Source organism: Procambarus clarkii, chromosome 45 (genome assembly GCF_040958095.1).
Source record: "Procambarus clarkii isolate CNS0578487 chromosome 45, FALCON_Pclarkii_2.0, whole genome shotgun sequence".
NCBI lineage: Eukaryota > Metazoa > Arthropoda > Malacostraca > Decapoda > Cambaridae > Procambarus > Procambarus clarkii.
The window spans coordinates 9,963,238-9,989,972 of NC_091194.1; the positions used below are offsets into that span (position 1 = coordinate 9,963,238).

At 39.7% G+C, this 26,735-nt stretch overlaps 1 protein-coding gene across 3 annotated transcripts; it reads right to left on the reverse strand.

The window, feature by feature from the left end:
- Nucleotides 1-425: 425 nt before the first annotated feature.
- On the reverse strand, nucleotides 426-25,635 carry shu (shutdown). Of its 3 annotated transcripts, XM_045761548.2 has the most exons (11): nucleotides 25,520-25,625; nucleotides 23,130-23,304; nucleotides 21,886-21,930; nucleotides 21,351-21,442; nucleotides 16,214-16,374; nucleotides 15,408-15,490; nucleotides 13,607-13,843; nucleotides 11,319-11,489; nucleotides 9,299-9,451; nucleotides 5,152-5,258; nucleotides 426-1,847 (listed from the first exon to the last, which is right to left on the reverse strand). In XM_045761548.2, the coding sequence occupies exons 4-11, from the start codon at nucleotides 21,437-21,439 to the stop codon at nucleotides 1,364-1,366; spliced, it is 1,485 nt and encodes a 494-aa protein (XP_045617504.2). In that variant the 5' UTR covers nucleotides 21,440-21,442; nucleotides 21,886-21,930; nucleotides 23,130-23,304; nucleotides 25,520-25,625; the 3' UTR covers nucleotides 426-1,363. The 3 variants fall into 3 exon arrangements, with proteins under 3 accessions (XP_045617504.2, XP_045617503.2, XP_069157496.1); XM_045761547.2 differs by lacking the exon at nucleotides 23,130-23,304 and having other exon boundaries at nucleotides 25,520-25,635; XM_069301395.1 differs by lacking the exons at nucleotides 21,886-21,930; nucleotides 23,130-23,304 and having other exon boundaries at nucleotides 25,520-25,616.
- Between the last annotated feature and the right edge of the window lie 1,100 nt (nucleotides 25,636-26,735).

Below are 26,735 nucleotides of genomic sequence, written 5' to 3' on the forward strand. Positions count from 1 at the left end.
TACTTCTCAGACATTGAAAAAACTATTTTTAATATACCTGTAGCTCAATTTGGCACTTAATCAATGATGATCAATTGTTCTTGTCAATGCCAATTTCTACAATTGTTTTATGTGTGTGATGATCAGGTCTCCCATGTTTTCATATTCTTCCAGCAAAACCAGTGACTGGTGATGAAAGGTTACCCCATTTTTTCACATAAGAGCCCTCTTTGAATTGGTCTGCATTTGCATTATCTAATTTATTGTAATTCTTATGTTCCAGTTGGGTTAGAATTGTTATTTTAGAGTTGTCAGTCCTGTATGTTTATGTTGCAAGGAGTACATGTAAAGGACACTGAAGTACAGACAAAGTACAGTAAAGGACACTGAAGCCAAGATGGTGTTTCCATTCAAAATACATTTGGTAAATCACAATAAGATTAGTCTGTCTTTTCCCCAGTTTTATTTTGAACTTTAGCACTGTCAAAACTTCACAACTTCAAACCATACACAACAGGGCTAACCTCTCCAGACATTACAAGTTACCAAAGTTCAACAATTTAATCCCAGAGCACTTCAATGAGGTTCATGTACCACACAGAAGAGGTAACTGGTTGAAGGTTACCAGCCATTGAAGCTGGAAGTGTTTTCAAGCTTAAAATACACCTTGAAAAATATAAAAATTAGAATGACCATACAAGTCACTGGCTTCCTGTCCCACTACAGCTTCTAGAAATGGTGGCAATTGGGTAAATAGACAATTGTTGTCAGGAAATTTATACATAAACCTCAAAAACACATTCTTTGTTCTTTGCAAAATAGCTTATATTATTTAAACTTTCAATTAGTATTTAACACTCTTGGTTAAATACAAGTACTAAATACCTTATGTAAAATAATTTTTAAGTGTAATACTATTTAAAGATTTTTTGTAACTTCTGTAAGTTGATCCTGTGTAAATCTTAGAAATTATTATTATTATTATTATTATTATTATTATTATTATTATTATTATAAAATAAAAGTTTGCCTTGTCCAGGAAATATTGCAACAATTCTCTAAACACACTTTAGTATCGGATGAGACAAGTTAATATGGTCAACATTGTTAACAATGCAGCTCTTTTTTAAATGCTTATAAATCAAAACCAAAACAATTTCATAAACCTAGGCCTTTCTTATGAATTAAGAACTAACGTAATTTAAATGACTGAAGAAAAGAAATTATAAAACTAAAATTAACTCAATATTGTATGTACAACTTAATACTGCAATATGATAACAGGTTAAATTAACTTACCCAACCACCATCATATTCAATATCAGTGAAATTCAATGGCCATTTAACAACAATACCATGTGAAAGATATTATTGTATAAGGATGTTACTTCCTTTTCACAATTGTCAAGAATGTGCCTCCTCCCCTTTGTTTAACCCTCACGTCACAATTGGCAGCCTTCGCAGCCGCGGACACACAAGCCTTCTCCGCAGCTGACAGATTGAGAGGAAATGGCAGGTTATTGGCTTTAGGATTAGCAGCAAATTTTAGTATGCTCTCCTTAACTATCCGTTCAAATTCTGGGCGGACTTCCTCTAATTTTTTAGATGAATTACAATTTTCATCTCTTTTCTTAGATTTGTCAATTTTGATTACTTTGCCTTCAGGACTCCCATCTGAAATCTGAGCCAGAGGTTCAAACATTTGCCTGTACATGAACCGTTCCTGTTCCTCGGACTTTTGTTCTTTCTGAAGCAAGATCTCCAACTCTGTACTAATATCTGCATTGTTGGGTTTCAGATGCTGAGCACGCAGGAGCTGTTTACGAGCACTTTTGAAATCATGAAGCATTGCTTTTGCTTTTCCAAATCTGAAAAAAGGAAAGATTATTAAATGAAAAATAAACAATGGCAAGAACAAATATCAGTGTTTATCAATTATCTCCGATGCCTTGTTTCTTCTCAGACCTTCATTTCCTTGAATGGTGCTTTAATTTAGAACTAATGTAGAAATTTTAGCAATATCAAAATATGAGGAATCTGGCTCTCTAGGAGGTAAGGAAAGTTTGCAGATCAGGGATCAACTCACAATTCAATTTCTTTCTTTATTATGCACCCCATACCCATCCCGTGGGCAGTGGTGTAAAGGATTACAGAGGCACATAATCGGTTCAGGAACTGAACCCTCTAGTTCGTTTAGCTAAGCAAATAACAATGTTTGACGCTAGTTACAAAATTATCAATGTTGTATACACATGTACACACCCTCATACATACATGTACATATATATATATGTATACACATATACATACACATACATATCTAATCACCAACACAAATACACACATCAATAATCTTTGTGTCACAAGTGTCTTTGTGACACATCAATAATCTTTGTGTCACTTTGTGTCAACTCACAACTGACAAAAAACACACTAGGAAATATAAGGGTAACACAAGAAGCAACTGCTTGAAGAAAATTAAATGAGACATCTGTTTCAGGTTGCATCATAGGGAAGGTAAGCAGTTGGCATAGTGGGACCTCGATAAGCCTATTGGGCTTCCTGTCTCCGACTCTGGAAGGCTAAATCAAAGAGCTGCCGTAGGGTAAACACCACTAACCCATAAAATTTGACTAACAGGAAAAACGGGTAAAGTAGGGCAATGGATATTCAATTTCCTGTCAATCAGAATACAAAGAGTAATAGGCAATCATATAAAATCAAGTACAAGCACAGTAAAAAGCTCTGTACCTTGAGGCACAGTCCATACATCACTTTCTTTTTATTCTCAGATCAGATATAGACAAAACTACAAATCACAGCTTTATGTCATCATATGCAATGACACAAAAATCAGCATGAAAATTATTTCTGTAGAAGACATTGAAAACTACATGCTGGTATTAATGGTTTTCAATTGGGGCAGCAGAAAATAACAAGATGTTTAACGTTGATAAATTCCAGGTACAGAACTTAGATATGGTAAAAATGAAGACCTTAAACAAAATATTTAGTAGAAGACAATCAGATCTACTAACTATAGGAAAGCAACTTGTAAAGGATCTGGGAATAATGATGTCTAACAACCTAACATTCTGGAAGAATAGCCAATCATATATAGCATGAGCTAGAAAAATGATAAGATGCATTATTAGAACCTTCAAATCCAGGACTCCTATCATAATGCTCACACTATTCAAATCACTTGTGCTGTCCCACCTTCAGTACTGATCAAAACTCACTCACCCCCCTTGAAAGCAGAAAAGATTGCTGAAATCAAGGAAATACAAAAAACACACATAGCACGCATGGACACGATAAAGCACCTAAATTATTGGGATCATCTCAAAGCACTGAAAATGTATTCTCTGGAAAGGAGACAAGAGAGGTATAACATTATATACATATGGAAAATGGTGGAAGGCCAGGTCCCAAATTTGCATAATAAAATAACATAATGGAGTGAACAATATGGAAGAAAATACAGCACAGAGCCAGTGAAGAATAGAGGTGTCATAGGCACAATCAATAAACACGATGCACATCAGAGATCCACAGTTGTTCAACTTCCTCCCAGTAAGTATAAGAAAAACTGCTGGAACTAAAGTGGGCTTCATGAAATAATTAGATGACTTCCTGCAAAAAGTGCTGGACACACCGAGTTGTATGGATATGTGGGCCAACAGGCCACCCCAAGAAACAGTCTGTTGGACCAAGCTCTCATGTCAAGCCTTGCCCTAGACCAGGCTTGGGAAGTAGTAGAACTCCCAGAACTTTCTCAATGCACAATCCAGGTACAATGTATTGGAATGCTCCATAGGTGGCAGTCTAGGTCACCTGAACCTCCAGCCTGCTCCCCTCCCCCCAACCTCTCTCACTTATGACCAGCTTGAATAAAAAAAAAATCCATCTCATAAAGAGAACACAGAGGGAATGGGGAGCTACTGAGACCTAACCAGTAAAGGGCTCAATATTCAATACTTGATTAACAGAAGGGCTTCCTCAGTAGCCTCCTGGCCTAACTCTCCATGGTGCCTCAGCATAAGAGGCTTGGATTTCAAAAAAAAGAACAAATCAATAAACAGAAAATGTAGGACTTACCAATGGAAGATGGTAGAATATAGCACTGTGCAGTGGCACCACAGAAAGCAATTTTTAATTAACACATACAGTGAGGCCAAGGGACACTCCAGGCAGATACCAAAGGATAACACCCAGGTGGATTACCCGGAACAAGCCCCCAAGCTTGAACAGCAGCCAGGAATGCAGAGGAAGGGAATGAGAGCAGACTACTGACTAGGCCAAGAACAAAAACAACAGAGGGACACCATGAAGCCAATGACCAGAACCCACAGCATGGACTCAAAACGCAGGGCCCAAGAGCCCCAGGAACCAGCAACCGAATTCTCAGACCAGAAAAATAATGGTGGAAAAACACAAGGGGCTGGAGTTGGGGCCAGGAAGCATACAGCCGAAGTCAAATCTAAAATGAATGAGAAAACCCTAAGACGACTCGAGCAAGGAGACCAGTGAAGCAGAGAAAAAAAAACAGAAATCTTCTAACATGCAGCACAGGCCAAGATATAGAAGTCAAATTAATCCAAAGTTCCAGGTACACAGATGAAGCAATGACTGCCACAGTCAGGTCAGCTAATGTTCCAGGGCACAGTCAACATTGCTTAGTTTAAACCATGAAGCAGAGGATGTGCCCTATCAAAGGTTCTGTGCCCCCCTATGCAGGCTGAGGTGAACCCTAGGTGACCTGTGTTGCCACCTGGTAATGGTCAGGTGCATGATATTCAGGGTGTTAAAAAATTAGCAATGATAGTTTGCCTCCTTTTCTTCAAACAGTTGCTAGTTTTGTTACATTTATGCTTTCTGGTGGATTTTTTCTTAGTCTAAGGTTGATCATTAATCCCTAAGCTTCCCTCGCCTCATTTCAAAAACAACGAAGAATAACTCGAGGATAAATACCTCAAGATTAATTTTAAAATTGTTTGCACTGTTGCCATCTAAAATAATCTTTATATTTAATATTTTTCTTTACAAAATCTACCATTTTTGGATTCTATTATTCATACCATGATTAAATGCTAACATGTCTTCAAGCATACAAAATAATATAATCACTTGATTATAGTCTTCCTATTCATCCTTACCCAAGAAACTCACCTGAAGTGAAGTTTAGCAATGATATCTGTGGAATGAACTCCTGATACATCTAAGCCTAGCTTGCACTGAGTACAGGCTCGACCTGGCTCCTTCAAATCTAAAAATACCTGCAAATTAAAATGCTATCAATATACACTAGGAAATCATAATAGCATGATAAATCTTTGCAAAAATCATTGGAGCTGAACAAAAAAAATTGTAGAGTACATTAGTAAAAGATTTTGTAAGGACTTAAGTGGACTAAACAAGAAGTCCACACTATATTTTGTTAGGAAAAGAAAGGAAAGTAATGAAATAGATAAATACAAGTACAGTACACATATTTTAAATTAAGAGCATTGCTAGCAGAAGCTCCAAGAATTTTCAGTTACCATGGAGGAGGTCGACGGACGACTGACGGTTGAGGAGGCCTGATCGACGACCAGGCCGTGGGGTCGCTAAGCCCCGAAATCATCTCCAGGTAAGGTACCATTTTGATCTACAACTTTTAGTGACTAGAGCATAAACAAAATGATCAAATGTCTAAGATAAAAAATTCAGCATGTTGGTTTGTCCATAACATCAAACAAGTAGTTGGATTGTATATATACAGTACAACTTACACTACAATATTTTACCTCATACTTTGCAAGATACTATACAATACAGTATTATACAATATGCTTTACACGATAGCTACTGTCTCTAGTAGCCATGGCAGATATAGTAGCCCGGTGGCTTGAGGAATGTCTCCATTTATCCTGATGAGTTTTTCCCAGCTAAGTTTTGAAGTGAACTTTATTAGATTTCACAACCTCAGCAGGTAACTCACTCCAAAGTTTTATAGCCTAATGAGTCAAAAAAAGCATCTCCTATTATCAGTCCTACATTAAAGATGCTGAATTTGGAACAATTCTTAAATATATGTCATGCTGGACCTTTAAAGAAGAGGTATGGATGTAGGTACAGGTAGGTATGGATGTAGGAAGAGGTACATCTTCTAACTTGCTCAGTGTTTTAAGTGTCCAGCAGCGTCCCAACACCGTTTCACCACACGTCATGATGTATCTCTTACTACATCACTTCCCATGGTCCCACTGCATGAACTTGTCCACAAGATCCAGCCGCTCCACCATCATCCCAGGAAGCAATGACCACATTCTTTTTCCTCCAACTGCATTGCCCCCACCCCCCTCCTGCTGCACCAATTGGTCCCTGCTACTCAGGGCCTGTTTGCATGCTGCCAGCCTCTAGACACCAAATCTAGCTACTCCACTAGCAACCCAAGTTGCAACAATTACATTCTTATTCTCTACATAGATATATATTGCTGCCCAAAAGGAAAAGTATTGGAGTAACTATATCAAGCACTAACAGCTACTACTCCTATATCCACAATGTTTAGAGCCACTACACAAACGGCTGCACCAAATTGCTTCACCACAGCCAACCAGCAAACAGCTTTGGTCTGCACATCACCTGCTGACAGGTATGCAAGACTAACCCAACCTTGAAGAATCAACACCACCACAGACCAGCCCAGAGAAACAACAACACTCACCAGCCTCTAGGTAGCCATCTTAAAACACTTTGCCTCCAGCTTGTCAACAGTGTCCCCAACACCATCTCATCATACTTCAGCTACTGTAACCATAACTCAAATCTAAATACTGGTTACCACATTGTGCATTTTGTGTCATCAGGATAACAGAGTAGACTTCTGAATGTAGTCAAACCATCTTTGCTACATGCCAACAAGCGACCAGAAGTTACATGGAAAGAAGCCAAGGACCACTCAAAATCACCTGGTGAACCTGGGACACAGTGGTCATCCAGGATGAAAGACAAGAAATGAACCTGTTGAGAGAACACAAACCCAAAATAAAGCGAGATCCCATAATTTCTTCTTGCTTGAGGATGTGGAAAAATGGGACACCTGCAAAAATGGAGTTACTGTGAGCAAACTCTAGTCCACAAAATCACGAATAAAGGAGCAGAGTAGACGGCTGAGCAGGTTCTCAAGACACCAAAGGTAAGGACAAAACCCACTGGTGGCTCCAAGACTGCACAATGCGCCCAAACCTCTTGACACCAGGTGTTTTGGAAGATGCTTATATGTCCCCCACACAATGCCATCACAAGAAAGTACAATCAAAGGGGCCAGATTAGATGCACAGTACCAGTTCTACAACAGATAACAAAGAAAGCCAGGTTGAGCCAAATGCAGGGGGAAGACAAGACAATGAAAACCCATACAGGAAAAGCATATCTAGGAGACAGATCAGGATTCAGGAGCTGCACCTACAGGAAAGAGGAATAGTAGTCCAGCTCACAACGGAATAAAGGATAAAAAAAATTCTGAGTTTGTTGCTCGGTCTGTTCTGAGCAACAAACCTTAAAGCCAGGAACCAAACTCCAAAGAGGGTCAAAGAGCAGCCAAGGGCTTACTCGAGCAACCCTATATCCCCAAGAACCTCTGCCACAGGAGAAGGAAGAACAGAGATGGAGCATTCATCCCCCCAAAGCCTTGAGACCTTAAAGAATGAATAGACAGGGACATCAACAAGGAAATCCCTTGAAACTCAGGAAGCCAAACTCTCGGGTACATGCTAAGGACACAAAGAAGTAGGCTCTACATCCTTTGTTAAAATCCAAGCGAGATAGCTCCCAGAGCTGCTCCAGCAACCCCAGATCTGATGGTACGTCATAGAGCCAGTGCTGGCAAATTGAACAGATCTGAGGGTGGAAGGAATCCTTCACTGAACAGGCTGCCGAGTGATGAAGACAAAGGAATGAGCATTGGTATCCAAAATCTCATAATAACATCCAGAAAAATCACAAAGAGAAGTGTCAGGAATAAAACTGGCAGTGTCAGACAAGCAAAAACAAATCAAATGAGATTGCAAATACAAAAATTCTCACAGGGAAGAGCGATACTAGCAACTCAGAGTCAGGCAAAAACCTAACTTAAACTAAGTACAGTATGTATGCTGATTATTTCTCATTGCAATACTGCCAAACTTAGGTATTACTACAAGTAATCCCAAGTCAGAAAATCACATTGTCCATAAGGTTCATAATAAAAAAAAAAAATTCCAAGTGATAGTGAAATAGTGATTTTGGTTATCGGGTATGACATACGTACACACAACCAAGGCAGCAAAATTGTCACACTCAACATAAGTTTCTTTTGTTCCTTCAGTTAAATTTACTCTATTACATCAAGGGGTATGTATCATAAGCAATGCAACTGGAAAAGATCATCAGGCCAAATGGGGTATTTCTGATAAGCCACTTGCTTCCTGTCCTCGAGGCCACTAGTGTTTGTGGCCTCAGGTATATTCAGGTAAATAAGGCACAGGGAAACTTGCAGTATGTTTGGGAAGTAGCATCATGCAGTAGTTCACACAGTTGGCTCACAAACAAATGAACCAAAGTTTGAGTCCTAAGCAGGAGGAGACACATGTTGACCTGTTTCCTTACACCCGATACATATGTTCACCTAGCGGTAAATAGGTACGCAAGAGTTAGGCAAGTATTGTGGATTCTATCTTAAGGAGCATCAGGCATTGGCCTAAAGAGACCCTGATAAGCCCAACAGGCTTCATGTCCCCAACAATGTGAAACCAAAACATCACTGAATCACAAGTCAGATGATCAGTATTGTATTTTCAGTAGTGTATCACAACAGGAGTCCCAAATGTGCAGGACACACCATCACCAGTGATGGAAATGGAGGTTACACCTGTGTGGTATATACCTATTTCTTAATTCCCAGTTTTTTCTGTACTAATAAAGGTATTTATTAGCTATATTTTTGTAAGTTTCTACCAATTAAAATTACCTGTTTATTTGTTACAATTCTGGATGGACCCTCCTTGTGAACCCCAATTATAAATTCTGGATACAACCTTAGCATATACCAAGTTCCTTAAACCTATTTCAATGACTGACCAGCCTCACCTACATGTACACACACACTTTTAACCCCACCACAATCCTCACAACTATGAAACCACACCTCCCAACACTTATAAAACCTGCTGACAACACAAAACAATTCATCTGCAAAACTGCACATTTTGACCAAAAATCAAGAACACGGTTGTCAACACATCTACTGCAAGACAAAGTATTATGAAACATACAGACTCTTAAACTGGTTTACCTGTGCTAAATTACTGCGCATTTTCAGCAACATCTTGCCCCTCTCTACTTCCTCGTTCTTATCATTCACGTGAGCATCTTCCATAATCCAAGCTGCACGAGTATAAGCATCTCTTGCGGCATTCAGACTCCCTTCACGGTAGTGCTCATTGCCCTGAAATAAACCAAAAATGCCTTTCTAAAAAGAGGTTTCTTCAAGAGAGAACTTTTAAACCTTTGAACTTCAATCATTTTTTTAATATTCACTTAACAACTTTCTGAAAGTTGGAGTCAAATTATGAAAAATAAAGCATTAAAAGTGCAGAAACAATCAGTATAAGGAAATTAATAAACAATTATATTGAGCAACTAGATGTGAGGGGAATCAAGTAAGGCATCCCTGGCCCAGCATATCTCAAGATTTAAACAACATCAAGTGTCACATCCCCGGCGACTCGTTATGTTTCCTGTAACATCCCTTGTCCGTTATGCTTCCTGTAACATCCCCGGCGTCTTGTTATGTTTCCTGTAACATCCCCGGTGACTCATTTTTCCTGTATGTCTCCGGTGACTTTTATATTTACTGTCATGTCCCTTTGACTCATTATGTTTCCCATTATGTTTACCATCACGTCCCTAGTGTCTGGTTACCGTATGTCTTCTGTCACACCTTGTATCTTGTTATGTTTCCTGTCACATCCCCAATGTATTGTTGCTTCCTGCATTGTCACTGATTATGCTCACTGTCATACCTGGTTGATACCTGGTTAATGGGGTTCTGGGAGTTCTACTCCCCTTCTACTCTACTCTACTCCTGACGTGTGAGAGTTGGTCCACCGCAGGCCCATATATCTACCACAGCCCGGTTGGTCCAGCACCCCTTGGAGAAAATGATCTTGTTTTCTCTTGAAGATGTCCACGGTTGTTCCGGCAATATTTCTTATGCTCGCTGGGAGGATGTTGATCAACCGTGGACCTCTGATGTTTATACAGTGTTCTCTGATTGTGCCTATGGCACCCCTGCTCTTCACTGGTTCTATTCTGCATTTTCTTCCATATCGTTCACTCCAGTACATTGTTATTTTACTTTGTAGATTTGGTACCTGGCCCTCCAGTATCTTCCACGTGTATATTATTTGATATCTCTCTCGTCTTCTTTCTAGCGAATACATTTGGAGAGCTTTGAGACGATCCCAATAAATTAGGTGCTTTATTGCGTGTATGTATACTATATATGTTCTCTGTATTCCCTCTATTTTAGCAATCTCTCCTGCTCTGAAGGGGAAGGTGAGTACTGAGCAGTATTCAAGACAAGACAATACAAGTGATTTGAATAGTACCACCATTGTGACGGAATCCTTGGATGAGATTCAATTGTGATTGTGATCCCATTGTGATGGGATCCCATGGTGGCAGAGAGGGAGAGACAGACGAGAGTAGAGTATACTGTACTTGTGGATGGATAGGTGGGGAAGAGGCACTGCCTGGCATCATGATTTTCTAAATTGGTCATAGTCTTTTGACTCAAAATAAATATGAGCATTTTACAACACTAAGTAAACCCCAAAAACAATTTTGAAGATATTCTGTGAGCCAGACTTCAACAAAATCATTCCAAATTTGAATAAAATATCTTGCACCATTCTTGTGGTGTATATAAAATAAAGCAATATAACTGGATCTAATGCAAAACCTCCTAGGTTATAATTTACAAGAGAGACCACAGTCAGTGTCTTCTGGTATCAGGGCACTTGTAGACAATTTGTTGCTATATGTATAATTGTTTTACAGTGTGTTAAGTCTTCTAACCCTTAATCCTAGATAGTGTGCTAAAATGATTATAAAATCTACAACCTGTGGGATTCATGGCAAAATAACAATAGCGGACCTTCTTTGCACCATGATACAGAGGAGTTGAAAGTTTCTATCTGCTACATGAAGGCATTCTCCAGATATCACATGGACACCATAAAAGTTTTTGGACAAAAAATAATCCTGACAGGGATATGTAATTAGATATGCAAGATTTTGTGTTAACTAGCCTGGCGATGGAATCCTTGAGCAGCTTCTAACTTCTCTTGAAAAGTAGCAGCTCTCTGCTCCTTACTGTCCAAGGCATCATAGGAATCCGCTGCAGCACGATCAACAAAATAAATGACATACACTTCATATAGAATTGTCTCATTACCGGGAATCCTAGGTTGACATCCAATCTGAAAATAATTAGATTAGATTACAGGACTAATTGAAATAACTTATACAAATCATTATGATATAGGAACACATAAAAGTTAAGCTCTTTGCTGTGACATTCAACAATATACACAACATTCATAGCAAGTGGTTTACCATTTTCATATGAGGACTGTTCAATGCTTTGATACACTGACTTACATCCGAGAGAGTTTGAGCTCATCTCTCGAGCTGAGAGTTGAGCTCAAGTGTAAATGGAAACGGACAGAGTATTTTGTATTTATCTGGTTAAACCAAATTGTTTAATTATAATTTGATTACTGGAAAGCAGAGGTTGGCAGCATTCATATTAGCAACCCACCCTCAAAACATTAGGGTTAAATAAGTTTCATGCATAACTAGGGCCCTAGAACCACAACCCCTAAGCGCTGTCCACTCTGCCATGAGACCCACCCAAACCTGTATTTTGCTCTTAATGTGAATATTAATGAACTGTTACTAAATCAATTGGAGCTGTACGGGGGCTCAGCAACCAGCAACATGGATACTCCCAGGCTCACGCCTTAAACCAGTGACATGGATGAAAAATTTTCTAACTGACAGATGAGGGCAATAATCAGAGGCAATGTATCTAACTGGAGGAGTATTACTAGTGGATTACCACAGGGTTCAGGGTTCCATTCTTGCACCAGTAATGTTTATTGTCTACATAAGTGATCTACCAGAAGGAATTCAGAATTATATGAATATGTTTGCAGATGATGCTAAGATACTGGGGAAGATAGGAGATGCAGATGATTGTCATGCCCTTCAAATTGATCTGGAAAAAATAAGTGCTTGGAGCGACATGTGGCAAATGGAATTCAACGTGAAAAATGCCATGTTATGGAATGTGGAATCGGAGAAAATAAACTACACACAACTTACAAATTATGTGGAAAGACATTACAGAACTCTAATACAGAACGAGATCTAGGGGTGGTTTTTGAATAGTAAATTGTCACCAGAGGAACACATAATGAACATTGTGGAAGGAGCGAATGCATCGCTATCTAACTTCAGACTTTTAATTACAGTACATGGATGGTGAAATACCAAAGAATCTGTTTTAGGACTTTTTGAGACCAAAATTGGAATATGCAGCAGTTGTATGGTGCCCAAATCAAATCAAACAGTACTAGGAAGACGGAACCCATGAGCATAGCTTTCATTCTGCAACTACACTTGGCTAGTTACTGAATCACAATAAGTAATGTAACCTGTGATTCAATTGAATTCATTAGGGATCTTGAGGCATCAAGCTGATACTGTTCCAAATCAAGTTTTTACACAATACCATGCACACATGGGTATTGTATAGGAGTTCTTCCACCAATGCACCCTTCAGATGCACAAGGAAATCATATTTATGTTTGTACTCTCCTCATAAATTTTGCATCGTTGGTAAATATTACCCCTTAGTGAAGTTGCCCCCCCCCCCCCACCTTCCAGAGATTACCATAGATTGGGAATAGCAATGAACCTAGGACCAAGTTTACAGGGACTCTACTAGGTATGCCTCTTCAATCTGATCTCTCTTGCTCAGGGCTCCCTACCTATCCCCGTTCTTAAAGATCGGCATACTGTACTGATTTGCATTTTTACCATATATTATAGCAATTATTTAGAAATCTTTACAAGTAAAGCAAAGATAACATACAATAAAAAGCTGTATAATCATAAAATATATGTAAATACTTCAAGACTGACTAGCTTGCTGTTGTGAAGGTAAAATTATTTCAATATCACTATAACAATCATTCATAAATGATTACATGCAAAGCAAACAAATAAAAAACTACAAGACAGGGCAAACTTGAAATGATTTCAACTCCAATTCACTTCTAGAGGCATCTCTTGAAGAGAACAACTTATGTCCTCCAAAGAATGAGTGAATTTATTTGTAAACATTTACATGAAAAAGTAATACCTGTATAACAGCTAAACAATCACAGGATAAATATAAGCATCCTTTTGTGGCAATCTGCAGAGCTTCTAGAATCTAGACTCAAAACAACTTGAAGGGTGACACCACAAAATCACAGAGCACGAGTGTGTCATCAAAAGCTGACAAAATTAAAGTGGCGTAAATTATTACCTTTCCATAAGCATACTCTGGCTTTACAAGGAATCTTGCCGTCTCATTCTTCCTCATGCTCTTAATGGCAATGTTGAGCCCTGCCAGCAGTTGTCCACTGTCAACAATCTTCTTCTCTGGTTTGTTGCGAAGATAAGTCGAGTCAAACGGCTCATCACAGTACTGAAGATAGGAACTGTAGTGGAATGTGACAGAAGCCCCACTAGGGATATCTCCCCCAATACCTGGACGCACTTCCTGCCACAAAAATAGAGCGTTAAATGTAATGTAATGCCACTTTCTGTGAGGAGTCCTCACTGGCTTCTCTTAGCCGATGGCACTATTCAGAAAGGCCTTTGCTGTTCTACTGGGTGCACATGACCAGAATCTAACTTCTTAAAATGGAGGAGAGTATAATGATTAGAAATCAACCTGTTACCAAACAAACCAACACTTGTGAAAAACGACAAGAACAAATTGAGATCATGGTAACCAACAGCTCGCAATGGGTAAAACCTATGCCCCAACTCCTCTGAAAATCACCAGGTGACAACCCAGGTCACAGGGGATTTAATATCCACTCCCCATTTACTCACATGCAACAAAAGCCTAACCCCAACCCCACAGGACAGAATGGAATGACTGGACAGTTGGAAGCCACCAAGAGACCCCCATACATATTGGCATTCCACTGCATTTAATGCCTTTTTGTTCTGTTGGATTCTCCAGTGCCTCTCTGAACAATCTTACAAGATAATGGCTTTTCTGTAAGTAAAACATAATATAAAAAAATTGGATGACCTAGTACAAGCTTGCGGCAAGCCTAGCAAGATGCACAGAAATCAGCAGCCACATTTTGGAGAACCATGTACTGTATGTCGTTAAATTTAGCAGAGAATCTGAAGCAGTTGGTGTCAACAAGGCTGGATTGAAATTCACAAAGAAAGTACTCTAATTTCAATTACAAGCAAAAAAAGAAATTCCCTAGCCTAACCCAAGTGGAGAATCTCCACTAGGTGGATCCAAGCTTTCAAGTCCACTGAAAACAAAGCTGTCACTACCTTACGAGCTGTCATGCCCCCCCCCCCCCCCCCACACATCAATGTGGAAGGGCAGGGGCAAATAGGGCACAGTTGATAAATTCATACAGCACATTTCACAGAAAAACACAAAATTGGGGAGGTCTTCTTCCACTACAAAATCGAGTCCAATGATATTGTTGCCATTTCTCCAAAGAGGACAACTGCTTGTCTCCCAACCAGGAAGAGGCAGAGGAACTGAAGTCAAGAAATAAGACAAGAATGTGGGAACTTGCAGAATGGAGGCAAATCCAGTTGGAGGCATTGGGAAAAGGTAATATCCATTGCAAACAATTACCATTCTCTTGTTTCATTCATTTTTCAACTACCTTTCTCTACATATGATGGTTTGCTTCAAAATGCTTTTAACTTCCTGTGTGGTTCACAATTGGTAGCAGGTTGACTCTGATCCCTATGCTTTGCTCGTCTGCGAGGGAGCCAGATTCTGGTTCTGTGCTATCAGAAGGCCTACGAAAGTCATTAAGCCTGATTATTGCTCTTCTGAATGGGAGCTTTTAGCTCAGGGAAGCCACTGACAGGCCCACCTCAAGGCAATAAATACGGAGGAAGGTCAAAACTAGCAAACAATTAGTTACCACAATATTTGTTATTATTATTATTAAAATAAAAGTCAAATAATCTCATAGTGAAAAGTCTTAAAATATGAAATAAATAAAATGTGATAAAGAGGTTCTTTCAATAGTTCAATAGTAATTATACTGACTTCAGATTAGTCTAGTTACCATTTTTAAAACACCACCGTCCTCTATGAGAGCCACCATTTTCTTGGCAAGCTTTTCAAATGGTTCTGCTTCATCATCTGAACCTATAAACAATCAAGAAATATGAACATTTTTGCTTGAAAATTTTAATAAAGTTCAAATTCAAATTAAGTACATTTGAGAGATACCTTTTCATGTCTCTTTGGTAGACTAGTTATATATTAAATTTTACACTGATCAGCTTTAATTCAATCCCAGCTAAAAAAAAAAAAACTGATGCACTAGTTTTAAAAAGACACAAGGTACAGTAATATCAGTTTTCCATCAGTTCGCATCGAGTATTAAGTTAGGCATTCAGCACTACAGAAATGTTTCAATAATATCGTACCAAATATATTTTACAATACTGTATGTTGGTATATAACTGTAACCTCCATTTAAAGTAACTCTTCCACTTTCAAAATTTAAATAAAACGAGCACAAGGTTTAAAACTAAACAAGCCCCATTTAGATCTCATTTAAGAGCTTAGAATCTGATTTCTTATACAACCTATCTGTTCCTATCCTTCCATTAAGATCACTATTATAAATACAACCTGTCATGCATCATAAGTTGATGCTGTCTCAATGTTTTACCCAGGGATCTTGCTTAGCATGTTTCATCGTTTTATCTAATAAAACAGTGAAATTCTTGGCATGTTATGTATGACAATGACTAATGGTCATGAATGCTAGAAATTAACTAGGATACATATAAACTACATGTTCAAATGACATATCTTAAAGTTCATCATTATTAAACAAGTAGAGCAGATACTGTTACTCACCAGAGGCATCATCATCGAACACTGCATTGCCAGCACCAATACTGAGGCTGTTGATGAGAGACTCGTCATCAAAAAAACTCCCTTCATCCTCTGTACAATCTTTAGGAGCTTCCTGTTGTTCTGAGATCTCAAATAGTGCTCCCGTCTTTGAGTATAAATCCCTAAAAACAGAAAACCAGCATTGAATGTAATGAAACGCCAATTTCTAGGTGAGCCCCGAAAGCTCCCTGAAGCTATTACACTGATTCAGTGCAATACTACTAGGTGCCATCAATAGCGGTGTTCTTATTGGCCTACCAGGGACCACAAGCCAGAGCCTGGACCCCTCAGAGAGGCACAGGGAGCAGTGGCATATGAACACTTTACATTTAAAGTTAATCAACTCTACTAGACCAGCTGAAAGGTTACTGCAAGGCCTAGGGTAACCTTTCCACTAGGTGACCGCTAGGCCTCGCCCGTAGTCCAGTGCATTCAACCTGCAGACAACCAGCAGTCCAGTCCAGTCAGGGAACAACACTGCGCAAGGAGGCAAAAACCAAAACCATGCTGATGCAAAGAGGTCAACATTTAGGCGTCCAAACGTCCAGCAAAACCAGAGGGAGCAGTGTCAACTGTCCATACCATGGAACCAGGAAGAAACCTGGACAGACTGGCAGCCAGGACGTCAGACACACCTATAACGTGAATGACACAGCCCAGAGAAATCTAAACCCACCTTTGTGTCTGTCACAGCCACAAACACCCAAACTATTCAGCTTGCCAGACGAAGGGAGATGTAAAGTGAAGGCGGAGGAAGGTGCCAGAGAACCAAATCCCAAAAAATCCCAAGGGTAGGCTGGAGATGCAGAAGCCAGAGCCTCTGGCTGCTGCATCAGGCCCTTGGAGTCTGCACTCAAAGATCGCGAGAAAGGCAAAAAGGGGACTGCCCCGAAGAAACCAGAACAGCCCCTGAAACCAAACCCCACCAAATGGGTAAACCCAAATGGCAAAAGGCAGGCAAATGCACAAATGCTTGAGCAACCATCAAGTAACTCGGCTCCCCCTCACCACCACAAGATGGCAGCACTGCAGCCGGAGCAAGGTCACAGGATGTAGGAAAGCGACGCCAACTGAGAAACCCAAGTCAGGCCCAACCAGGTCTGAACCCAGGACAGAACCAACTGGGGCTTCCACCAGTTCACCAGGAACCCAAACCCAGTGAGCTAGGAATGAACTAGATTCCTGGCTAGCAGACAAACATACCAGCTGGAAGCCCACACCAGCCAGTCGTCGAGACAGGCCAACACCCAAACGCCTAACAAACTAAGACAGACCACCACGACCCCGAGTAAAATGCACAAAAATGCAAGGTGCCAGATTCAGCCCAAACAGGAGGACCCAAAAGTGGCAAGCCTGACGCCTCACCACAAAACCGAACCAATCCCCAAACCTCAGGTGGATAAGGATGTGCCATTACACGTCCTGGAGGTCCAGAGACTCATCCAAGCGCCACTACCCCTTCAAAGGGGCAACCCACGAAAGGGCCGGCACCAACTGCCGGCCTATAAAAGCAGGCAACACCTTGGTCCAACCAAAACTCCTGGAAAGGCAAGACCGACCCCCACTAACACACAAGGCAGCGATTGGATGGCCACCAACAGCCATAGCCGACAAAAAAAGAGAAAAAATGTCCTCGGGAAACAACGACATACAAATGGGGAAGGCAAAAGGGAGATCTAGGGGCTGATGCCGAGTCCAAAGAATGAGCGAGCACGGCTTGCCGACATGCGAGACAGGAGGTAAAATCATAAAAAAACAGCCCAGTGACTGATGGCAGCAAGTAATGTAGTATAGCAATGAATTAGTGTAATAGCTTCAGGGAGCCTCAAAGGGCTCCCCCCCCCTAGAAAATCCATATACAGTATATATCAATAAATAAATTAATTAATGCTTAATTATGCATTTGAAAAAATCAAATGTCAATTGAAATTGAAATTGAAATTGAAATAAGTTTATTGAGGTAAAATACACACAAAGGGATGAGGTAGCTCAAGCTATTCTCACCCCGTTCAGTACAACGTGTTAATATATACATATACACACATCACAAATAAACATATTACCAAACATTCTGAGAGGTAAAAATATACATTTCCTCCCTCACAAGGAGTATGGTATCAGACGTACACACAAATACTTTTATGACCTAGGTATACTGTATAGACAATTTGCAAGACACCTGCAGATAATTCAACAAAATATTACAATCTTGGTGCAAAATTCTTATATCTCTCAAGAATATCATCAACCTTTCCGTTGTGACACATCCAGGCTATTTGTTCAGGAACAGTCCTTATCTCAGTGTTTCTATATACACTAATCAACGGACAATCAAGAATATAATGGGCAAGGGTGTGAGACCTTAACATACCACATAGTTTACACTTCGTGTCATTACCATGAACATCTATCCCATATTCCCAGTAATATTTGTACCCAAGCCTGAGCCGCATGTACACAGAGTCACTCCAAGCATTTCTCCTTTTACCATAAGTGAAATGGGTGTTTTGACTCACATACATGTAGTGTTGCATGGTTTGACTACTCTCATACATTATCTCTCTCCTCTCCACTCCCGCCTGTGCCTGAATATTTCTGATTTTGCTTCTTATTTGTCTCATTGTGAATTCACATTCAATGTCAACTTGTGGTTTTGATGTGGCACGTTTGGCCAAGTCATCCGCCACCTCGTTGAGCACTATTCCAACATGAGATGGAATCCACATGAATTTCACACTATAACCTTTCAGCTGTATCTCAGTTATTCTTCTCTTACAGTCCTCCACTATAGACATGAAGACTGGGTTTCTACTGTTTAAGGACTCCAGTGCTCCTCGGCTATCGACAAATACAAAAACATTTTTGTCGTCATGACGTACTTCCTCCAAACACGCCAGAATGGCCTGCAGTTCAGCTTGTGTGGATGATATATAATTACTAAGCCGGAGTTCAATTATCCTGTCCACAGTCCCAAACTCCGTATAATCCCTTATTAGGACACCACACCCTGCCCTGCCATCCTCCGCCACCGACCCGTCGCAATATACATGTAAACTGTTGCCTCTTGGTAACCGAGATATCATGCTTCCATACAAACACCGTAATTGTCCCGGTTCATGATGAATCTTTTTCACCTTGAGGGGTACAATTTCGACGTCTATTTTCTGTACTTTCCAGGGAGCAGACATATTACACTTTCGAGAGGGTTTACAGCAGTCAAGTACGTCGTATTCCCTGAGGTCATGAGCTAATCCTCTCGTATAGCGAGTCTCCCTCAGTTTCCTGGAAGTGTGTACGTCACTCAAGCAGGTCTGAACGCTCTCAAACAGCTTATCCCCTCCTTTTCTCCGCATGAAACGAATAGATACTCTAGTGTTAATGTCACGGACTCTATCACACACACTCTGTAAATTTAATTCCATTCTCATTATTTCAATCATTGCATTTCTTTGACATCCAAGAATAATCCTCATAGCCTCGTTCTGTATCAGCTCTATTTTTTGAATTCTGCCTTGGCCTGTGTAAGACAATACGGGTGCTGCGTAGTCTATCAGGGATCGAACAGTGCTTATGTATAACATCCGCAAGATAGGTACCCCAACACCTTTACCAGAAAAAGCCAGTGCTTTTAGAGGATGCAGACGGGCTTTACATAAGGTGCTGATATGATTTATTTCAGCATTTTTACTCTCACATGTGTATCCAACATACATGCCCAGATACTTGTACTTCTGTACACGGCTCAGTTCCACACCATTTAGAGTAAGTGTTATATTTCTTCGTTTCCTATACTCGTATTTGGTTTTATCTGCATTTATAACTAAGCCTAACTTGTGACAGGTTGTACCAAGTATGTTAAGAGCATCTTGAATTTTGTTCCCAGAAGTGCCTTGTATAAGAATGTCATCAGCATATATGATCGTCGTGACCCCTGGAGGATACATCTCTGATGCTAATCTGTTCATTAATACATTGAATAAGGTGGGACTTAATACTCCCCCTTGTGGGGTACCTAACTGAAACCTCCGTTCCTCAGACATGTATCCCTGGTAATACACCTGACCTTTTCTGCCTTGCAGGTAATCCCTTATCCAGTGTAGCAATCTCCCTGTTATTCCCAGATTGGCTAATTCGTATAAGATTACTTCCCCATTGGCTTTATCAAACGCTCCTTGTAGATCAACAAAAACTCTACAATTGTCATCCACATTAGACAAACACTTTAAGAGACAATCCGCAGTACTTTTGCCTTTGATAAAACCAAAGAGATTATTGGACATGTTATCACCTACAAGGTAGAGTAGCCTATTTAACAAAATCCTTTCCATCATTTTACAAAAGCAGGATATTAAGGAGACAGGTCTGTAGCCTCCGTTTGACTTAGGGATAGGAATGATGACAGCCTCTTTCCATTTTCTTGGTAACTTTCCCTCTCTATAACTCATATTAAACAAATCAAGTAAGGGATTAGGTTTCATACCGGCTAAATAATTAAGTATGTCATACGTTACTCCATCTTTTCCCGGAGCAGTGGAGCTGCCACTTTTTATAGCATCCAGTAGCTCATCGTGGGTTATCTCAGTGCATGCTATAGATCTTGTATTTAAGGCACATAAAGTTACTCCATTTCTAATATTTTCCCATGACTCAATGGTGACTCTCGTGTCTGCAGGTAAGGACTCCATACCAGCAGCACTTGCCCATTTATCTACTAACTCATTAGCAACTTTCCCTGGATCTGAGTGAGCAATGAATTTAGTCTTACAACCCCTGACTTATGTCAAATGTCTGTCATATTGCTTACCTATCATTTATATACAGTAGAGGAATTCCTTACCAGTTACAGGTAGCAATTCATAGCTTGACATTTCATTGGTTTTATGAAACGAAGGATGTACATTTGGAATGTACCAAAGGTCCACCAAACAGGACACCAACTGAAAGGACAAGGCCATCTCGACCATGCCCGAGTCCTACCAACCCACAATGACCGAACAAGGGCAGGCTCAAAGGGAACGATCTATAATGGACCATGCCAGAGACTCGACCACTGTACCACATTAAGGTTCAATAACCACATAGAAAGCAACATACACACCTCATATTAATGGCCGTAGTAAGTTGAACAGGAGGATAAATTAAGTCTTGATCACAGTTCTCATTATTTGCCCGATGTGTATCCATCATCACCTGAAAACACATTTTATATCACTTAAAGCATAAATTTGTAATTATGTTATAATTAGCATTTTAGTAGGCATTCTTTGATTAAACATTATTTGTTTGAACCATTAAACTGATCCTACCATTCTCAAATGAATGGAAACATGGTCCTCCTGTCATACGTGAACAATTTAATGTGCCTCTTAATATTCAAAGCTTCTAAATATTCTATTTGGTTGTCATTCAATTCCAGAGACCTCTGGCAATTATTTGCTGTATTGGGAAAATTCATGAAATCATTAGCTACCTGACATTCCCTATATTCCATGGGTTTATTACCCATAGGGTAATAAACCCATGGAATTACGTATCCATCAAAACTGTATGTGCCAAGACATTACTGAAGTTTAAAATTCTGGTGGAAAAAAATCCTCAGGAATATGGTGGAGTTTTGACAATATGCCACCTACCTGTTTTCGTCAAGGCCACTAGAGATGGTACCCTTTAGGTTAATACTGTAATGAAAATTGGTAACCATGTTAAAAATTATTGTAAATTCTGGTAAAGATAATTTTTCAATTTTTCAAATCTTTTTGAGTGGGGTTCCAGGTTCCATCTTGACACCAACCCTTTTTGTCATAAACAAAAGTGTGTTAAGCGTGAGCTTGAATTATGCTGGCATTCTATAGTATGTTCTGTGTGCTTGGAAGGGTGCTTTGATTGCTTTTGTTTTATTTGTACATATTTTAATAATATAATAATAAAAAGAAACAAAAGTTAAGTGAAGTAAGTGGTGGAGGCCAAAACCATCAGTAGTTTCAAAGAGTCACATATGACAAGAGGGTACTGGGAAGATGGAACCTTAGGCAAACATTTTATGATTTTCCATTCCTAATCCTATGTTATTTATCATTATTTTATGTAATCATTATTATTTTAAGATTTGTTAATGCTTTTTCTAGGCTTAAACCTTAAATTGGATAAGATTAAATTCAGAAAAAACCTGGATAAATATTGGTTTGAAAACAGTTCTTGATTTAAATATAATTCTCAAGTAATTTTATAATTGTATAGTATATGAATTATAATAAATTATCAAGTAACATAATAGACAGGGGATCATTGGATTGTTTCAAGCATAGGTAAAAAATGTATGAGCAAGTTTGGTTGCCTTACATAGGCCAATAGGCTTTCGACAGTTTTCTATATTCTTTGATTCAAACGTAAATGCATGATGCCAAACCAAAGCAGCTCTATGCGTGATGCCAAACCAACAAAGCAGCTCTATGCGCGATGCCAAACCAAAGCAGCTCTATGCGTGATGCCAAACCAACAAAGCAGCTCTATGCGTGATGCCAAACCAAAGCAGCTCTATGCGTGATGCCAAACCAAAGCAGCTCTATGCGTGATGCCAAACCAAAGCAGATCTATGCGCGATGTCAAACCAACCTAAGCCAACTTCATGCACGATGCCAAACCAAACCAACTTCATGCACGATGCCAAACCAAACCAACTTCATGCACGATGCCAAAACAAACCAACTTCATGCACGATGCCAAAACAAACCAACTTCATGCACGATGCCAAAACAAACCAACTTCATGCACGATGCCAAAACAAACCAACTTCATGCACGATGCCAAAACAAACCAACTTCATGCACGATGCCAAAACAAACCAGCTTCATGCACGATGCCAAACTCAAAACACCACCTGCGTCATGTTCCACTATGTCGTGTCATTACACTGACAAATGCTTGTTGCATATTATCCGTCTCCCAAATTATCAACAAGAAATGTTGAATGCCAACTTGACAAGAGGTACAGTGCGTGGTATTCTTAGCAAAAGTATTCATGTCTTCTTGTTCACAGCAAAAACTGAGACCACCTGAAGAAAAAACAACATTTAATATTAATATTTAATATGCCTCTTATTATATTCAGTATTTAAATACAGTTTTATCACAGAATAAATATATTAGAGTTCTGCTACCAATAGATATTCAGATGATTCACTACCAATAGATATGGTCCATTCTTGATGAATAGACCATATCTATTGGTAGTGAATCATCTTATTAATGAATCTTTGTCTAACCAAAGGACTGTGGATATAGGCCCAAATTAATTAATTATTTTGATAGGCCAATTAGCTCAAAGTGTTCAGTTATTTGGATAAAGGCCCATATGGTAGTGCAGTACTGTACTGTAATTGGATATAGGCACATAGGGTTCTGTTCTGGCACTTGGATAAAGATCGATAGGATACTGGATTTATTAGATACATACAGTACAATAGGACTGTGTTACATTCCATGAGCACAGGCTCATAGGGTTCACTGTTACAATACCTGGATACAGGCCCACAGGGTTTTGTGTTACAATACTTAGATATAGGCTGTATTTTGGAGGCTTAGTCGAGGGCCGGGCCTGGAGGACACTAAGCCCCAAGATCATCGCAAGGTAACCAGGCCAATAGGATTTTCTGTTATAGTACTTGGATATAGGACCATAGGGTCCTGGGTTATAGTATTTGGATAAAGGACTATAGGGTTCAGTGTTGCAGAACATGGATACATGCTCATCGGGTCCTGTGTTACAGTACAGTTCATGGATACAGATCCATAGGAAACTGTTACTAAGATATATGCTAGTAAGGTACAGCCTAAATTGGATACAGGACATGTGATTGTTCATAGTCGGGGACAGGTAGATTACCAGGTATATCAAAGGTCTCAGGATGCAACCCACACCAGTTGGTTAGCTCCCACGGACCTATTTACCGCTGGGTGAACAAAGGCAACAGATTTATTTATTTATTTATTTATTTATTTATGCATATACAAGAAGGTACATTGGGAATGTGAGGATACATAATATGGTAATTACAGTCTTGTAAAGCCACTAGTACGCGCAGCGTTTCGGGCAGAAAAAGATAGATGAAAGATGAACAATGAAAGTTCATCGTTAGATGAAAGATGTTAGTTAGATGTTAGAAGTTAGAAAGTTAGAAAGATAGATGTTAGTTAGAAAGTTAGATGAAAGATTATGAGCCCAAACAGCTCTAGTCCTTCAGTGCAAGCCAAACACACAACCCTTTCTGTTGTAACCCTACTGTAGTGGTTACTGTGCTGTACAAGTCATATAGATTTTAAGCAAAAAATTTTTTTTACCCAGTATCCAAAGAGTGGTATTGACATGGTCATGTTGCCAGCATATTGATAACCCCTTGGGTATGGTATGGTAGAGTAGGGTAGGGTAGGTTAGGTTATCTTGAGATGATTTCGGGGCTTTAGTGTCCCCAGTGGGGCCTCGTAGCCTAGTGGATAGCGCGCAGGACTCGTAATTCTGTGGCGCGGGTTCGATTCCCGCACGAGGCAGAAACAAATGGGCAAAGTTTCTTTCACCCTGAATGCCCCTGTTACCTAGCAGTAAATAGGTACCTGGGAGTTAGTCAGCTGTCACGGGCTGCTTCTTGGGAGTGGAGGCCTGGTCTAGGACCGGGCCGCGGGGACACTAAAGCCCCGAAATCATCTCAAGATAACCTCAAGATAACCTCCCCACGGCCCGGTCCTCGACCAGGCCTCCACCCCCAGGAAGCAGCCCGTGACAGCTGACTAACACCCAGGTACCTATTTTACTGCTAGGTAACAGGGGCATAGGGTGAAAGAAACTCTGTCCATTGTTTCACGCTGGCGCCCGGGATCGAACCCGGGACCACAGGATCAAAAGTCCAGTGTGCTGTCCGCTCGGCCGACCGGCTCCCCAGGTAGGGTAGGGTAGGGTAGGGTAGGGTAGGGTAGGGTAGGGTAGGGTAGGGTAGGGTAGGGTAGGATAGGGTAGGGTAGGGTAGGGTAGGGTAGGGTAGAGTACGGTAGAGTAGGGTGGAGTGGGGGTAGGGTAGGGTAAAGTAAAGTAGCATAGAGTAGGACAGGGTAGAGTAGAGCAGGGCAGCGCTTAATGACTAAAAAAACGTGTGTAAATCAGGATTTGGTTCAATATTCAATCACACCCTCGTGTGTATGTTCACATTCATATACCACAAAACAAAACATTAACTGGAGGAAATAATAGAAAGACAGAGTAAGAAAGTTCCTACTGACCTCGCCTCAGGGTGAAATAACTGATGACAAGCTGTCACAAGAGAGAAATAATGTCAAATATGTAATGCTGGGTGCTGGCCGCTGCCTCCACACTAGTACCTGGAACAACCTTAACTCAGGGTTATGTTATGTATAATTAACTACTAGATGCCTCTATTATTTACTTTTTGTATAACTGGATGTATTTTTATAAATTAATTTTGAATTTTGAATTCATAATAAATTGCTATTTATATTGTCCATCTCAGAGAAGCTATATAAAATGTATTTGTTTGTGACTTGTATATATATATATATATATATATATATATATATATATATATATATATGTCGTACCTAGTAGCCAGAACTCACTTTTTGGCCTACTATTCAAGGCCCGATTTGCCTAATAAGCCAAGTTTTCCTGAATTAATATATTTTTTCTAATTTTTTCTTATGAAATGATAAAGCTACCCATTTCATTATGTATGAGGTCACTTTTTTTTATTGGAGTTAAAATTAACGTAGATATATGACCGAACCTAACCAACCCTACCTAACCTAACCTAACCTATCTTTATAGGTTAGGTTTGGTTAGGTAGCCGAAAAAGTTAGGTTAGGTTAGGTTAGGTAGGTTAGGTAGTCGAAAAACAATTAATTCATGAAAACTTGGCTTATTAGGCAAATCGGGCCTTGCATAGTAGGCTGAGAAGTGAGTTCTGGCTACTAGGTACGACATATATATATATATATATATATATATATATATATATATAGCTCGCCCCTAAATCAACACAACATATATATATATATAAAGCTACATGAGAAAAGCATGTAACCACCTACGTCATCGCCTTAACCTTTATTTATTTTATTTTTATTTATATATATACAAGACGGTACATTGGGACTGTGAGGATACATAGGATAGTAATTACATTCTTGTAAAGCCACTAGTACGCGCAGCGTTTCGGGCAGCGAAACCCAACATAACCTAATCCAATATATCCTATCCCAACCTAACCCAACATAACCTAATCCAATCTATACCTTCCCCAATCCAATCAAGCCTAACCTAGCCTAACGAAAATAGGAAATCAAATGTTGGGTTTTTGTATAGGGTGTACACGAGGTATGTGACGTCACTATGACGTCATAATATTTATGCCAGTACAGGCTTTGGATCCTACTACTGTCGTTGTATTTTATTGTATAATGTCGTTGTATTGTATAATGT

Bases quoted from the DNA above. Each gene is read 5' to 3' on its own strand.
- shu (XM_045761547.2), bottom strand. From the start codon at position 21,439: ATGATGGATACACATCGGGCAAATAATGAGAACTGTGATCAAGACTTA. The intron at 15,491-16,213 runs GTGAGTAACAGT...GATTGTTTATAG, and splicing joins GTTCGATGATGATGCCTCTG to GTTCAGATGATGAAGCAGAA. The intron at 9,452-11,318 runs GCTAGTTAACAC...GGTTTATTTCAG, and splicing joins CTCAAGGATTCCATCGCCAG to GGCAATGAGCACTACCGTGA.